Raw genomic sequence first — 15,843 nt, forward strand, 5'->3', positions numbered from 1 at the left:
CGTATTGCCTAAATGATTGCTGAAGTGGCTCCGAATACTGATGTCATCTGTTGAAGGTTATAATTGCAACTTGGGTGTTCGATACTATGTTTAAGTTGGTGGAGAAAGGAATCGATCTCAGAATATCGAGAGAAAATTTGTCATTGGCATATTAAAAAAAAACCCCAAAAATTGTTAGGAGATGTGTTTTTCTTCAACAGGATGTTAATTAATTGAACTCCCAAGATTAATAACTTATTGAAGTGGTAGTTGAGGATCCTTATTCATTTCCAACAAGCAACAATAATGCGACAACACTACAACAGAGGTCAGGTCAACTTCTCATCGCCACACTTGTCTAATACTACAAGTTAATCAACCCAAGTGATGGTACTTTTGAACTGTAGCTTCTAATTTAAAAGTAATAATAATAAACATAAGCAGCTTAATTAGAAACATTGCTAATGGTTTAATTAGCTTTTGCACCCTAGAAATGCTTTGTTTCGGCACTGGTTTATATCTTAGACTTTTAATTTCATGGAAAAAGAGCAAGAAAAGGGACCTTTAGTTTATTAGCATGGGAAAGCTAGCACATTATTGTGACACTTGTACAAATATATCAATGTATCAAATACTTTCAATTCGGTTTTCCAGTTCATACAAAATACCAAATTGAAAATTAATCTTATCCCATGGAGTCTTTCTCCAACTAAAAATTAACTGCATATCTTATCCTACTTAATTTCCTACGGGAGAAAAAAAAAAAAATTTGGCATGCATTACTTGCTTGCATGAGTAACAAAAAGCAGGAAAGGAAAATAAAAGCAGAATATTCATTTAGAATCCCACGCCTCAACATCGCAATATCGCATATGTGGTCAAATAATTTATCAAATGTTCTTCATGCAACCAATATTTGAAATTTTGGAATCAAAATTTGTACGAAATTCAAATGCCTAGGGCTAAGTGCACGATGTAGAATGTACCCAATTGACGTTTCCTTGTACAAAAATTCACCTTTTTTTTGTTGCTGTTGTAAAAGCATGGATTCACATTTCACGAGTACATATGGGGGACTTTTAATAAAACCCTTTACATAAAAGCCTGATTGGCTTAAAGGTGGACAACGAACGAGACAATCTAGCTATCTCGATGATTAATCAATACCAAAAGAATAACCTGGTTCCCATGCATATACATGGTACGAAGGCGTGCTTAATTGTTACCAAGAAACGCCTTCCTACGTCCATTGATTAAGACTGTTTTACCTTTTCTTTTTTAATGGCCTAATAAGATTCTTGCATAAGTGAAATATGTATTAGTTTGAAATGCACTTTAAACAATTTTTCCAATTTTGCACTGAGATTTGCTCTTACACTTTTCCAATAGAACTTTCAGTAATTTTCTTGTTTCTTGCTATCTAGTGTGACAGTATTATTTTTTCCAATTTCAGATAGTGGGGGTTCTTTTTTGTTTTTTTCACGCATTATATATCTCTCATGGCAACATTAGAAACTCGTATTCAGCTATGTATGGATGATATTCCAGTTTCCATACTAAGGAAAAGCTCTGAAGTACTGAGTTCACATAAGTTGAGGAATGATTACCCAAAATTAACGTGATTTTAGCGTATCAAGCAACCGATTTCCTGTTTGGAATTTTCCCAAATTCATCTCATCTTTTTTAGTTCCCTCGTTTCCAGCTTCTGAAATTATAGCAGTTGGGTCCCCAAGATAGTATGTCGCCCCATGCACTATCAAGCTTTCCTTGTTGAAATGGAGAAGAATGATGATTCAAGCAAGCAATCTTCTTTTGGCTTTTTCCCTTACTGATTCAAGTTAGCAGGAAGTTCCAGTTCCATCATGCACTCTAGACTGGACCAAATGAATAATGTCAGCATCTCTCGAGGACTTACTGAAGTTTGAATCTCATATCTGCTAGATGCATATTTCCCCTATTTCCCTCGCGCATACGTTATTGGTATAGTGCTACTCCAAAAATAGATGGCATTAGCATGTGGCCTATGACTCTTACCTATTAAGTTCAAGTACCTTTGTCGGATGGAAATGTACATAATTTGTTTGATCAAAGATAGATACCTCTTTACAGTACTGCATAGGTGTTAATTGGGATAGGTACATGAAAAGTAATAACAGTTCCTAAATTGTAGATGAAGTCTCTAAATATTTAAGCGACTAAGAGATAAGGAGTAACAATGATTTACTAAAGAATGCGTTGAGGAAATACTTTCAAAAATGCCAACTAAATTTTTCCACAAAACAAGGAAACTAGATAAGGATTATGACTTCAGGGCTTCAATTATTTGCGAAGTTTCACTGCCACATATTTATCAATGCCAAAACAAACACATCAAGTAATACTTCAACTCAGCCTTAGTTCTTTCGAGACGTCAAGCAAAGCAAGATCAGCTGTTGCAACTTGCAACTTGTAAAGGCCTCTCGCTCTTGAAGCAACTTTTTAGTCAACCACTAGCTGCTGGTCCAATTAACGCTTTCGAGGGGCAGAGGCCATTGGTACCATCACGAAGCATGGACCATATGTCAACTGTGGTGCAATATATTATAAAACCCGTCAACTTCTTCTCCCATCTTTTTTAGTGCATACCAAGAGGATAAGTTTTACCATAGTCCCTGCTTGAAGCTCTATAATTGGTAGAGCAAAATATAAGGTCTTGGAAGTCGAAAACAAAGGGAATTTCTTTATCACTAAAATGTGCTTTTGAAAAGGGATATTCCCAAAATCTTAAAGGACGTCTTCTTCAAGGCAAGTACATTGATTGAAATGCAAACCCCCTCCAGGACTCGACAAGTCCAAAGTCCACAAGTTTATTGCATGTTGCAGCCCCACATTACTTTGGTCGAGCTACTTTCACCGCAGTGCCTTGGCCAATCATGAGGGAGACTTCGAGAGGATAGCAGCCTCCCGGTCCTTCCATTCATAATCAGCTCATCAAAACCCTATACATTTCTCGTTCGCTTGTTCTTTTTTTCTAACAAATTTTGGATAGCTTCGATTCCGATTACTACGATGAGTTAGATATGCCTTCAAAATCATAAGTTGCTTACGAAATTTATTACAGATTTCCTACTAATACAACCATCACATCCGCAACGAAATTCGAACATATGACCTTTTGTAGGAAAGTGATCCGTCATTACCAAATGAATCAACTTGTGTTGTTACATTTCTCGTCCTATATTCTAAGACAGAACTGGCTAGATCAAAGAGCTTTAGAAGGTTGATAATTCCTCCGATTAGTAAAATCCTAGGTATTTAAATTTAGTGATCTATACTTTAATTAACATGTACAACATGCATGCGAATTAAAAATAGAAGTAAAACCGAGTTTTTTGACAGTAGCTAGGAGTAGTAGGACGAAGAATACTCCTCATTTTGTGCCTCACTAGAAACAATTCGCGGCTAAAGTTAGACCATGTAATCACAATAATTATTAATTCCTCCAGATCAAGTCCCTTATGGACTTTAAACAAATGTACCAAGAATGTATAACCATGCCCAAAAAAAATTAAATAAATATAAGAAGGGTGTAAAAATGTGTTTAGATTTTCCATTCTCTACGTGCGTGCAACTACTGAGGACTATTAAGAGCCAAAAGCCAATCGCATCTTATAGTGTAACAGAATCACGGTTCTATTAGTGTCAAATGTTGGTATTATACTACGTGGCCAAAACCAACAAAATTAAACATTTTCAAGTTGAAGGGGCAACAGTAGGGGATGAATGTAAAAGGGATGTAAAAAGAGGCTTTGCCTTAGTGCTCGAGAACCATAAACGTATAATTCTTATAAGCTCTTTGATTTATATACGGACCTTCCGTGCATATTTGATGCTTCTTTAGTCACCTCAGAAAATGAAAGCAGATTCTAGCGAGAGAGGAAAGGGGAAGGGGGAAAGAGCACCGAGCAACATCGAAGCATCTTCTAGATATAGAAACACGTAAAAAGCAGACAACTTTTGCATGGTCTTAAAGGAAAAAAAAAAAATCACACACACACACACCGTTAGCATGGAAAGTATAATGATAATCAACTTTTCATTAAGGAATTGAAATTTGTAAGTTAAAGGTCTTTTGTCATGCAGAAGCCTCCTTGGAGTGAGGGATTTGGGTGCCATTTGAGAACATTTTCGATAGATATGCTATTATATGCCCCATGGCCCCGGACATTTTGACAGCTTTTGCCTTCTTTGAAGATACAATATGTTTGCTAAGGCAAAGATGAGTGGGGGTCACTCTCTAAAAAGCCTAATAATTCAGAAGAATGGCCATATCCTCAGTCCTGTAGTCTTGTTTGCATGTCAACTAAAGCCTCCAAGCCTCCATCTATTGAAAAAAAGAAAAAGACATTTGTGGGACCAAAAGAAAAATCATAAGCTTGTTAGAATTAATAGCATTTTTTTTAAAAGAGAGAGAGAGAGATAAGAACAAAATCCTGACACCCACAAATTACCTTAATTACTTTACTATCAGTTTTTATGTCGTGTCGTAACCGAAAGCAAGCAAGATGAATGGCTCTCGCTCAATAAAATTCCAATATTCGGTATGCCTTAGCCTTACCTAAAATGTATAATTGGTCTGCATTCCTAGACATACACATGTTTATTAGGTTGACGAGAAAAAAGAATTCATATTACATTGATTTTCACTAATAAATTTAGTATATTATTGGTTACTCAGCAAACGAAGAAGCTCATGTGCCCCTCAATTATTCTCGAAGGAATAAAGATGATTATAAATTCTTGATACTGGTAATTAATCAACCGAAGCACCTAACTTCTATAAACAAATCAATATTTTTAAAAGTTACAGGGGCGATGATAAGTTTAAGTACTAGAATGCGTTAAGGTACAAAAATGAAAAATAAAAAAATAGGCCAAGAAATCCAATATGTTGAGCATCCAAGGCATATATGGCCCAAGAAAAGTAACAAAAAAGTAAAGGAAAAGTTAGGATAGTGAAGAGAAACTACTACTACATGGATGTGCGTGTGCAAGAAAAGTTAGGGTTGTCATCAGGCAAAGCTTCTTTTTTTTTTCTTCTTCTTCTTCTTCTCTCCCAATCTTCGTACTTTTTAAGATGCCTGCCCACCACCATATCTTCTTCTCCTCTCCCCAATCTCATCTTTTAGTTTCCTTCATTGCCTCAATTTTTCATATGGGGTTGCTTCCATTTTCTTAGTCAGCTTTAAAATAACGCAATCTTTCCTTCCCACATATTTGTTTGCTTATACCAAAAACCCTTAAAAAGTAACAACCACTCATGCTTGTCAAAAGTCACTAGATTAGAGGTAGGCCCTCCCGAAAACTATACAACTTCCTCATTGGTCTCCCGATCACTCATCCTCCCACACATTCCCATGCTATCTATGCATGTAATGTTGAAGCTTTACGAAGGGAAAGAAAGTCCATGCAGCTGCATTGCATGGCATGGCCGCGCATCCTTTTTTATCTCTACTCTTTATGTGCTTTCGTTTTGCGTCCTTTCATGAAAGGTCAACCCAATATGGTGCACCTGTCTAGTCTATTTCGTCGTGATTTAATTTCCAATTTGTACCGTGAACATTTGTTTTGCTTTGTTTTTTCCTTTTCTTCTTCCCCTTACTTTTTCTTTTGGGACATGAATAGAGTTAGGCCAGAGGTCCCAATAAGTTAATCAAGGTAAAAACAAATTTTAAAAGGTGAAAAGAGGCCTCAAGACTTTGCCCCATTTCCTCTAAAAGCGCTAACTAAAGGGAAAAGAAAATTAAAGCCCGTAAATCATTAAATCCCCCTTTTCCTCCAAGGAGCCCAGCGCGTAAGCTTGAGTGCCTAACAACTTCCAAAACCATCGTCACCCCTTTCTATTTTGGCTGCTAAGTGCAAATGATCTGTAACAACAATAGCATCAACAACATGTTAATTTAGTACTCTTCTTATTGTAACGAAAAAGATTGTCTATTCGAATTTTGTTAGTGATGCGAAAGTTATGTTTGCGGATGATTTTTAAGAACTCTGTGAATGACTTTTGATTATGAAAGCACATCCTAATTAGTAGTAGTGATCGGAACTGAATCTATTCATCCAAATTTTTTCATACAAAAAATAGATGTCACAAGCATAGTGACAACTTGGCACAAACTAACATGTATTAAATGATTTTTTTTTTTTGTCAGCAACGATACATTTGTATAACCTACTCTATCCTAATCTAGGGGGGAGGGAGAGCCTAAGGAGGCTGTGATAGGGGGCTAGTAGGTATACATACCCAACTAGACAAAGGGAGTGCTCTAGCACAATCCTTAGATTTCTTTCGCTGCAGGTGAGATTTGAACCCTCACCTACTACCCAAAGAGGAACTTAAACCCCTCCCTGGTGGCCACTGAGCCATTGGCCCAGTGGTTAACATGTATTAAATGATTTACTCCAATAAAAATTGCGTCAGTAAAAACTATTGGAAACACAACTTAATCATGCATCAAACAATAAATACAAGGCATTGTTGCGAAACGCTTCGAGAAAAGCATTCGCAACCTATGTATGTATGCCACACGAAACATGTCAGCGTATCCACAAAAGTAAATTGAATGAAAAGAAAGGTAAAAAAAAAAGTTGTGCAATTGATGATGTCATCGTCACGCAAACACACAGAGAGGGAGGTGCAGAGCCGCAGAGAGAGAGAGGGTAAATCATAAATGTGAGAGAAGCACAAAGAGAGCTTAAAGAGACAAATCCACGTGAAAGCCGAGGCTTCGCACCTCGTGTGTTGTGCTGTTTGGAGCTGTCCTGTCTGTCTCCTCTGTTTTCAGCTTTTGGAAATAAATGCCCCAGGCCCCCTGCCCAAAACACCCCTCACTCACGCAAACAAAAAAAAAAAAAACATTTTGTTTAATTAATTATATATAAAATTCATAATTTCTTTTGGTTTTTGGTGAATGAAACTACAGTCACAATGTGCCGGTATTAGATTATGGAATTAAGGGCTCGATTAGTTGGAGGAGATACTGGTTAACCCTTTTAATCAATTTCCAGCATTTCATCATGTCATGCACTCGAGTAAATGTTTTGACCTGATTTACTACCAAATAACATCAAATAATCTAATAAGAGTAAAAATTATATACATCGCTCACCGGTATAGAAAAGATTAATCCTCGAAATCAATATGCATGCGAGTAAAATGGTGCAGAGTACCATTAGGAGCTATGACTCCTAAGAAGCGGTAACAACGAATGGCAGAAATCTGAAGTCACCTAGATTCATTGAACTGGTTTAATATCAGCTACATAAGTACTTATTGTCATTGGCCCCAAGGAAGCAAAAGTTTCCGTCAGCGCACACACAACTGAAACACAGGAGCCATTTTGATTTAGTTCCAAGGGCAGCAATTTTCTTCCATGCTGCTGGATTACAATTTGCAGCAGCTTATTTCATGCGATCCCTAGCAGTTTACATACAAGTAATTCATACAACTGTGCGCAAGAGCGTTCTGCAGAGGTTAAAAGTATGCGCCTAAAATACTTTTGACAAGAGCTTCCCAGTAGAGGTCACCCCTGAGATTTCAAGTAGGGACTGAAGACTGAATCTTACATTCAACAACAAAGAATTGCAAGCAGAATAGAATCTTATTAGAAAATTGTCATGCTTTAAAAACAAATTTACAATTATATATCACAAATCGTTGGCCTCAGCATGCAAAATCGCCATTCAAACATGAGTTCCATCTGGATTTACCAGATGTCTAGCCAAAAACATGTTAGCCATGAAGAACATGTCAAAAGTATACAAAGACGCTAAAACTGCAATGCATCTCAAGCATTGGAGCACGAAATCTCTTTCCCAACCAGACGCCAGCTTGTTATAACAAATTGGCTGAATTGAGGATGTGTTCTCCACTTTTTTTGCAATTCTGTTGGCGAGCTCAAGGATCCAAAATTTGCTTCTGGGTATGCCAATAGAGGTGTCATAACATTTCTGCTTGCTCTCTGTTGAGCAGCCAAAATGTTTTATCAAACTCCATAAAGTGGGAGGAAGGTTTTGACAAAGGAATAGGCCAGTGCACCGGTAAATACATAGCTGTCCACCCTATCTAGTATTCCACCTGCAAATTGAAGAATACCGGCTCATGATAAACAGGCCCAACCGATTGCTATATAGCCCCTAAAAAACAGGAGAGACGAACTTCTCTCTTAAATTGTCACAATTTTGGGAAGCAACAAACATCAACCAAATTTGGCTTTAGCAACTGAAACCCATTTCAAGCCTGTGGGCCCGGGTAGATTAGTGGTTTTGGGTTCAAAATGAACACTCCAGATTTCGGGAGAGCTTTGGTCAAACGAAGAATGGCTAAGGGAAGTGTTGAAGACAATCTCATTCAACTCAGTTCCAGAAAAATGGGTCAGTCCGCATCCATACAAATGCTTAGATTGCAAAATGCAGAGCATGTCTTGCACAAGTTCCATGTTACTCGCCAATCAAATCACACAAAACTGAAACATTGCAAGTCAAGCACGCTCGTCTCAGATAAAAGAAACCAACATCAGTCATTCATGATCAGGTACAGATAACCAAGAAACTTGAAACAATATTTAACCCGGAAACCAATTAACCAGTGACAGAAACTTAAGCAGCATAACATGTTCTTATACAGTAAAGGCAACTGGAGAAAAGAGTATCTTCTTCCCAGGTAGCATCAATCCAAGATGTTAAGCATAATGACAAAATAATTACAGAAAGGCCAGGAGAGAGTTACCATGCCCAGGTATAAGAGATCCTGAATCCTTGACACCTGCATCACGCTTGATTACTGACTCAACAAGGTCACCCAAAAGGGATCCGATGAAGTTCAAAAACCCAAATGCCACAGCACTAAAAATTCATTGGCCAAAACGAAAAATTAAAGAAACATTAGACTGCATCAAGATAAGCTTTTGAACTATGATTTAATTATGCGTCTGCAGTAGTTTCTTAAAAACTGTCCCACTATTCAGTTGTTTATATCACGACAATTTTACAGCCACAGTCTATCAAACTCACATTGATACCGTCAACTCAAACTGCTGGGATGCAGTACCATCAACTCAAACCAAATATGTGACTGTCAAGGTGTGCAGTCTTTAGTACCAGAGAATAGACTTTTCATTCCACCCAAGTAATGTCTGATGGTTATAGCCCTATATCTTACAAAAAAGCTTTTACTTCAAGTGCAAACCATATCTATTCCATTTTCTAGACTAATATTGTCATGAAACTGGTAACATGTACAACAAAAATGCCTCTATACACGAGCACACCTTGACACTCAAAAGATATGCTGGAAGACCAACATAATGCCACATCGAGAAAAGGAAAACCACTATAGATGATACTAACAAGTTGAAGTTGTTTTTTCAAAAAGCAACTAATTACAGAGAACTCCTAAAGATGCTTCTGATGAAAAAGATCAAGCTGACAATGTCAAATATGACAAACATTTTAATGGATAATTCCAATAGATACTCTCGCAAATACAAGAGAAACATCGGTGCCATCCTCCATCATCTTTCTCCAGTTAAATGTACCTTCTATCTAAGAAATTCTTTGCACTTTGAAAAATAAGACAAAAGAAAGCTTGAACAGCAATTTAATAGGAAACATCTCAGAGGAGATAATATGAAATAAAGCTTTTCACCTTAGCACAGATCCAGGCCAACTTAGAATCTTCGACAGCAGTACAGCAGTAACTATACAACCGCCTAAGCCAGTAAGAGCTCCCTCCCACGTCTTTTTTGGGCTAATATTGGTTAGTGGTGTCCGACCAAAGGCCTGCATTGAGTACAAAACAGTCGTGTCTTCCACTCATGAGACATGAGACCGACCAATATATCCACACCATGTTGAGAATTATTTAAAGATGCATACAAGGGCATGTACTTACAACAACCATTTCTACCCCGCTTCCTCCACCCCCCCCCCCCCCCACCCAAAAGGAAGAAGAGCTTCCTTTCCTCTAAAGCTATGTTACTCGAACTCAGGCATGGGAGTCAGAAACGGGTATGTGTCAAAATTGTCTACTTCGTCAATCATCTAAAACAAGGATATGAGGACACTTTTAAAGAGTCAAATACTGGTAATTAAGTACAACGGAGATTCTAGCAAATATACAAATTATGTACATCGTTGTTTACTCATTAACAAACAGGGACTTTCTTACTAGGGAGTTTTTTGATATTTCACATATTTAAGGGAAATTTGCAATTATAGCTAGGCCGCCTTTCCTTCTAATCTGAAAGTCCTAAAGTTTTCAACTTCGCTTTCCATCTCTCCTCCTTCACTATCAACATCCATAGACAATGAAGTCAAAAAGCCAAAACATTTTCAAACTATCCCAAATGGATCCCACAGCAGTACCAGTGTCATGTCGGGTTGAGACAGCTTTGTTGGGGTAAAACAAAGAATCCGAGTAACATAGCTCCAAAGTTGAATGATTGTTTTTCCTTTTACTCATTGGAGGCAAACTTCTACTTATTGTCAGCTTTGCATTCCCATCATCAAGTAGACAAATACACAACTATAAATCTTCAAAATTAACCTAAGAAAAAATCTCTACAATTACCTAGAATGAAAAATTTAGGCAAATGTTGATTGTTAGTGATAATAGCAAGAATCCTGTTTTCCAAATCTTCTCCATCCATTTATACACTAGTTCATCATCTCCAGAATGAACCTAGAAACTTTTACTCTGGTTCACAATTATAAGCAAAACAATTAAGGTTCTGGTCCAACTCATTTCCAAGTCACACATCTTGGTTCATCATCTCCAAGTCACACATCTTGGTGACCGCAACCTTTAGTCCTCATACCTAGTTGGGAGAGATTTACATTCTAAAGTTCTGGTCCATGAATGGTCATCAAAAGGAAAGAGAGGGTAGAGCAATAGTAGGTAGGATGATGTGCAAGGCAAAAGAGTACCTTTCCACCAACAAAAGCATATGTATCTGCAGCAATAATACTGCTGATTGAAATCAAGGTTGCCACGAGACCAACCGTCCACTGTGTTTGCCCACCAAGCAATGCCGGCCAGGCAGCTGCCACTTCTGCAAAGAGAAACCCAGTTGACCATTTACCCCAAGGAAAGGATAGCTGAAACCGCTAGATCAAGCAGGCAGAACCTTTTACAAAGTGTATACTACCAAATATCCAGATATGACAGAAAACATGCAGGGAGAAAAAGGGGAAAAAAGACAACTTGAATACTATGCCGATTCATAAGATTAGAACTGATAATTTAACAAAAAAATTCCAACATTTCTTTGACCACATGATAGCCACTCAATCCCATCAAAGTATTTTTTTCCCCTCCTGCATCTTCTTTCCTTTTGGGTTTTAATTACTGTAAGGAATAAGATATGATCATGCTGGCAACCCATAATGTCAGTGCAAGCTTTCAGCCAAGGACCACAATTCTCCACATTTTCCATCTATGAAGAAATAGAAATGAGTTGGACACTAAATTTGATGCAATAGATCATTCTACTATTATGTCTACAAAGTTATTTTATTTAAAATAAAATGGGAACCCATCTTTCATTGTTCTGAACCAAAAGAATGGAGGCACCACTTCTTACTTGTATTCAGGGCTGGCACTGCCAAACCACATCTCAGCTTAACCCAGAAACAAGGAAGATAACCACAATAAAACAGGCCAAACATTGCGCTGCTGAGTTGAGCAAAACGAGGACTTCCCCTTTGCAGAAGCAATGCAATTGCAACAACAAAAGCTGCAGAAGCCACAGAAACATCAATGTGCCCAAAGTATCTGAGAAAAAAGTGACAGAGTATTGATCAGAAAAGTTTCAAAGAAAAGAAACCCAAACCAAATTCCCCTATTATCAAGTGTGATCGTGCATGCTAGTCCATCAGCTAATGATAACAAAAGGCACAAAATTAATTAGCATAAAGCAATCTGAATAGTAAAATCACAAAAGGACTATGTATGCCATTGAATCTTTAGCCATCTGGTAATTTGTGATAGGGGATGCCATCACAAGTCTAACTGGCAAAGCTTGAATTGACTCAAAAACATTTCAAAATGACTTGAAATCCCGAGTAATTTGGACTGCAGAGAAACAGCTAAGTCAATCCATACGAGTCCTGTGATAGGTGGTGTTCCCGTAGGAGAAATATCAAATCCAGTTAAAGTTAGTAAATTAACCTTTTACAATCTTATAACATGCTTGCACAATTTTTTGAATTCATTTTAGGAAAAACTAAAGTATAACAATAAATCTTACAGTGTGAATAAAGGCATGAGAGCATAAATAATAGAGCAAGCTCGTGATACATATCGAGGAGGTGGGGTCATCCCAGCAGCAATTCCAAGGCTTCGTACAAGCTCAAAGAACTCCCTGGAACCAACAAAAACAGCAGCTGCAAGAGCCCCAGTAAAGATCCATCCTCCGGCCAAAACTATACCTCCAGCGGATAAGCCAATGCCAAGTCCAAAGAAAATCCTTTTCTTCAGTTGGCTTGCTTTCCTTTGACTCTCTGTGACTGAATCTTCATTCACTGGTAGATCATTGCCTTTGTTAGCTTCCTACAACATTCCAAACTCCATTTTAATCACCTTAAGAGGCCTAAAGAGATCCAGATACGATCAGTCTGATGTACAACATATGCTTCTCTGAACTTCAAATTTTACTTCTTCAGATTCTTAGTAAATCATAAATTAGCCTAAGATCTATTGTGCATGCATTTGCATAATCAAAGAATGCACATTGAAGCATTATCTGTAATTTTCAATCTCTACATTGGAAAACAATGTAGAATCATAGAAATGAAGAGTAATAGCAGCAGTTATACTATAAAAATCTAATCTTCACAATTATTATGGTCATCATAAAAAATCTGTCTATGAAGAATATGCAAAGAAGTGATGTGCCAGTTGCATATCCTTTAATTCGAGGAATGCGAACTGAAATGAATTCTTTAAGGGACTCTCGCACTTCTTGTCAACTAAGGTCAGCACCAGTACTGTTTCGATCTCACAAGCAAAACACTTTAGCTTTTTGTGTTGCCTTCTACTTTTCCAGATAACCCAAATGACCAAACAAAAAGGATTACTATCTTGCTATCCAATCCAAAATCCCAATCCCTTGTCTAACAAGACCATCCAAAAAACAGTAGACCATGGTTGAAAAACTCAGACTTGCACAGCTTTTCGCATGAAGCAGTTACCATTATTTAGGCAAAACTTAACATGTCCCAAAAATATAAAACACAGGAACACTTCAATCTTGTCAACCAAACCTTTCCTAATTTTTTTTTATCAATAAGAGTATAATACTAGAAAAAAGCCAAAATTGCATCATATTAACATTGCTGAAGTCCAAATGAAATAAAAATATGATTCTCTCACTGAAAACTAAAATTGAATGACTCAATTTTCACAATCAATTCATCATACAGTAAAAAATGAACAAAAAAAAAACGATGTATATCACGCGCAACTGAATTAGAAAAAGAAAGAAAAGGAAGAAAAGCTACTTTTGATTTAATTGAAAATTTACATCTTTAATTTGGGCAGAGTCATCAATTCGGTCAGGCTCAGCTCTCGCAACGGCAGTGATAATCCGTCGAAAGCACTTTCCAGAAATGCACCCAGGAATCCGGGACTTGGGTCGAGCAATTGTATGCCTCGCGGGTTGTCCATCAAAAACCAGACTTATTCTCAAATCTGACAACCGGGTCGTCGGTCGGGTTAATCTTAGACTACTTCTCACCGAAGAAGAAGAAGAAGCAGAATAAAAAAAAGAGGAATTAATGGCACTACGATGATGATGAACGGAGTGGGACCCGCGAACTGAAGTGAGAAAGAGCGGAATCAAGCTGCATCTATCAAAAACGTCGACGCAGGAAGGATATGAAGATGAAGTAGAGCAAGAAATAGAAGCAGAAGCAGAAGCAGAAAAGGCAGCCATTTTTTTTCCTGGCTAGTAAATTTAGGGGAAGAGCAACGACTCAAGTGTAATTATACTCTGTCGCCATTGTTTTGTGAAGGGAGAGAAAAGACGAAGAATATGGAACAATTTTGTAATTTTAGGATTATGATAGCGGCCGCATGTGTTTTTTGTTTTTCACGACCTTCCTTTTTTGTTCAAGTTCTGGACGAAACGAAACCTATGTATTCAGGCTGTTAGGTCTGATATGGAAAATGGGCAATTGCTTTCAGACATCGATAATTTCGAGATCAATAAGACAAATTGAAGTACTCCAAGGACATCAAAGGATATATCACAACTTCACAAGGCTGATAACAAGACTTTGTTTCTCTTTTCTTTTCTTTTCTTTTCCTTTTCCCTCGTTAAAAGAATCATTGTGCAAGTTCTCAAATCATACCAACCAGAAATCACATATTTCCTTTTTTTTTTTAAGAAAATAAATCATGAATCCCTATTTTTTTTTCCAAAGTTGAAGTCTTTGAATTTAAGATCTCCCATTCACAATCTCCCCTACCTTACCATTTAATCCCTCACGAATTTTTATCAATGCGTGTAAACCAATCAAACTATGTTAGGTTGATATTCTAATTTTGCAAATTTTTTGTTCAATTAAGTGTTATCCGGTTCAAGTAAAAGTTTTTTTGTTATAATCATCTAAACTGAATTCACGTAATATATTGTTCTAATCCAAAAATGTAAAACCTTTCAAATAGAATTCACATATTGTATTATCCTAATTCAATAGGATGTAACCTCTATGTTTATCGTCATAAGGAGTATTTGTATTAGATTTTATATGAAATGTACAAATTTTGCATATTAGGCATCTACAAATTAGTGAATTCTAAGTTCGTGTCCTCTTTATAAACTATACAGTTTGTGGGATAAAACACAAGACCAACACATTATAATAGAGCCTTTCGATTAATTTTTCTAAAATAAGTTTATAGACCAAGTGTGTGTTGATAAAAATTAAAGGGAGAACTGTATAAGTAGTCCCTCACATATTGCAAATGTGAAAATTTAGTCCCTCAGATCGAAAATGATCAATTTTAGTCCTTAGCAAATAAAAAGGATCAATTTAAGTCCCTTTTCACTTTTCCAACTGATTTTTGCCAGGAATATCTCACGCGCACACCACGTGGCCAACTTTTCAAGGGTAAAAATGCCAAATCACTTATCTGTTGACCAAAACCAAAATGTAAAGGACGAATGTGGCGGCCCCACCTCCCCCTAAGGCGAACCAGAGGGTTCGGCGAGTCGCCTGCCCAGCTCTCGCCGGGACTCACTCATTCAATCATCTAACATCATCAAATATAATTCGTAAATAAACTTTACTTCTCGCATAAGCCAAGTACTTAAAAAAAAACCGTACCATTCAACTTACTCATCCAAAAGTACAATTTCAAGCATCAAAGAAAATGTCTAACTTAAAATACTTAAATTCAACTTAATTTACAATTTAAAATTCCTAATCCAGGGCACAGAAGCACCACAGGATTCACATTTTCCCAAATACACAAAAGTCATCCAAAAGATACTAAAGTATCTCCCAAAGTACGATTACAAAAGTGGGCATTCAAAATATAACATTTCTTTTCTAGTTCTCCAAGACTTCATGCATTTCAGAACCTGTCAAGGAAAACAAATTGGAAGGGATGAGCCAATAGCTCAGTGGTGTCTCGAAACATGCAATTCACATAGGGCAATTTAACAAGTACAAATGGACAAGTAAGCAATTAACAATTTAGAAAAACGAAGTAACATGACAAGAAAAGGATACAGGGCTCTCAGGAGCCAAAGTCCTCGCGCTTGATCAGGTAATTTATAGTAGTTGACACTCCGTCAACTTTCACTACCTAATCTCCAT

At 37.1% G+C, this 15,843-nt stretch overlaps 1 protein-coding gene across 1 annotated transcript; it reads right to left on the reverse strand.

The window, feature by feature from the left end:
- Positions 1–7,600: 7,600 nt before the first annotated feature.
- LOC113731767 (phosphatidate cytidylyltransferase 4, chloroplastic-like) lies at positions 7,601–14,234 on the reverse strand. The gene is made up of 7 exons (XM_027257194.2): positions 13,542–14,234; positions 12,267–12,568; positions 11,601–11,791; positions 10,945–11,069; positions 9,665–9,798; positions 8,747–8,862; positions 7,601–8,095 (listed from the first exon to the last, which is right to left on the reverse strand). The coding sequence occupies exons 1-7, from the start codon at positions 13,950–13,952 to the stop codon at positions 8,004–8,006; spliced, it is 1,371 nt and encodes a 456-aa protein (XP_027112995.1). The 5' UTR covers positions 13,953–14,234; the 3' UTR covers positions 7,601–8,003.
- Positions 14,235–15,843: the final 1,609 nt, after the last annotated feature.

This window comes from Coffea arabica, chromosome 2e, assembly GCF_036785885.1.
Source record: "Coffea arabica cultivar ET-39 chromosome 2e, Coffea Arabica ET-39 HiFi, whole genome shotgun sequence".
Lineage (NCBI taxonomy): Eukaryota > Viridiplantae > Streptophyta > Magnoliopsida > Gentianales > Rubiaceae > Coffea > Coffea arabica.

Bases quoted from the DNA above. Each gene is read 5' to 3' on its own strand.
- LOC113731767 (XM_027257194.2), bottom strand. From the start codon at position 13,952: ATGGCTGCCTTTTCTGCTTCTGCTTCTGCTTCTATTTCTTGCTCTACT. The intron at 11,070-11,600 runs GTAAGAAGTGGT...TTCTCTTTGCAG, and splicing joins AGTGCCAGCCCTGAATACAA to AAGTGGCAGCTGCCTGGCCG. The intron at 8,863-9,664 runs GTGAAAAGCTTT...ATGAATTTTTAG, and splicing joins TGGCCTGGATCTGTGCTAAG to TGCTGTGGCATTTGGGTTTT.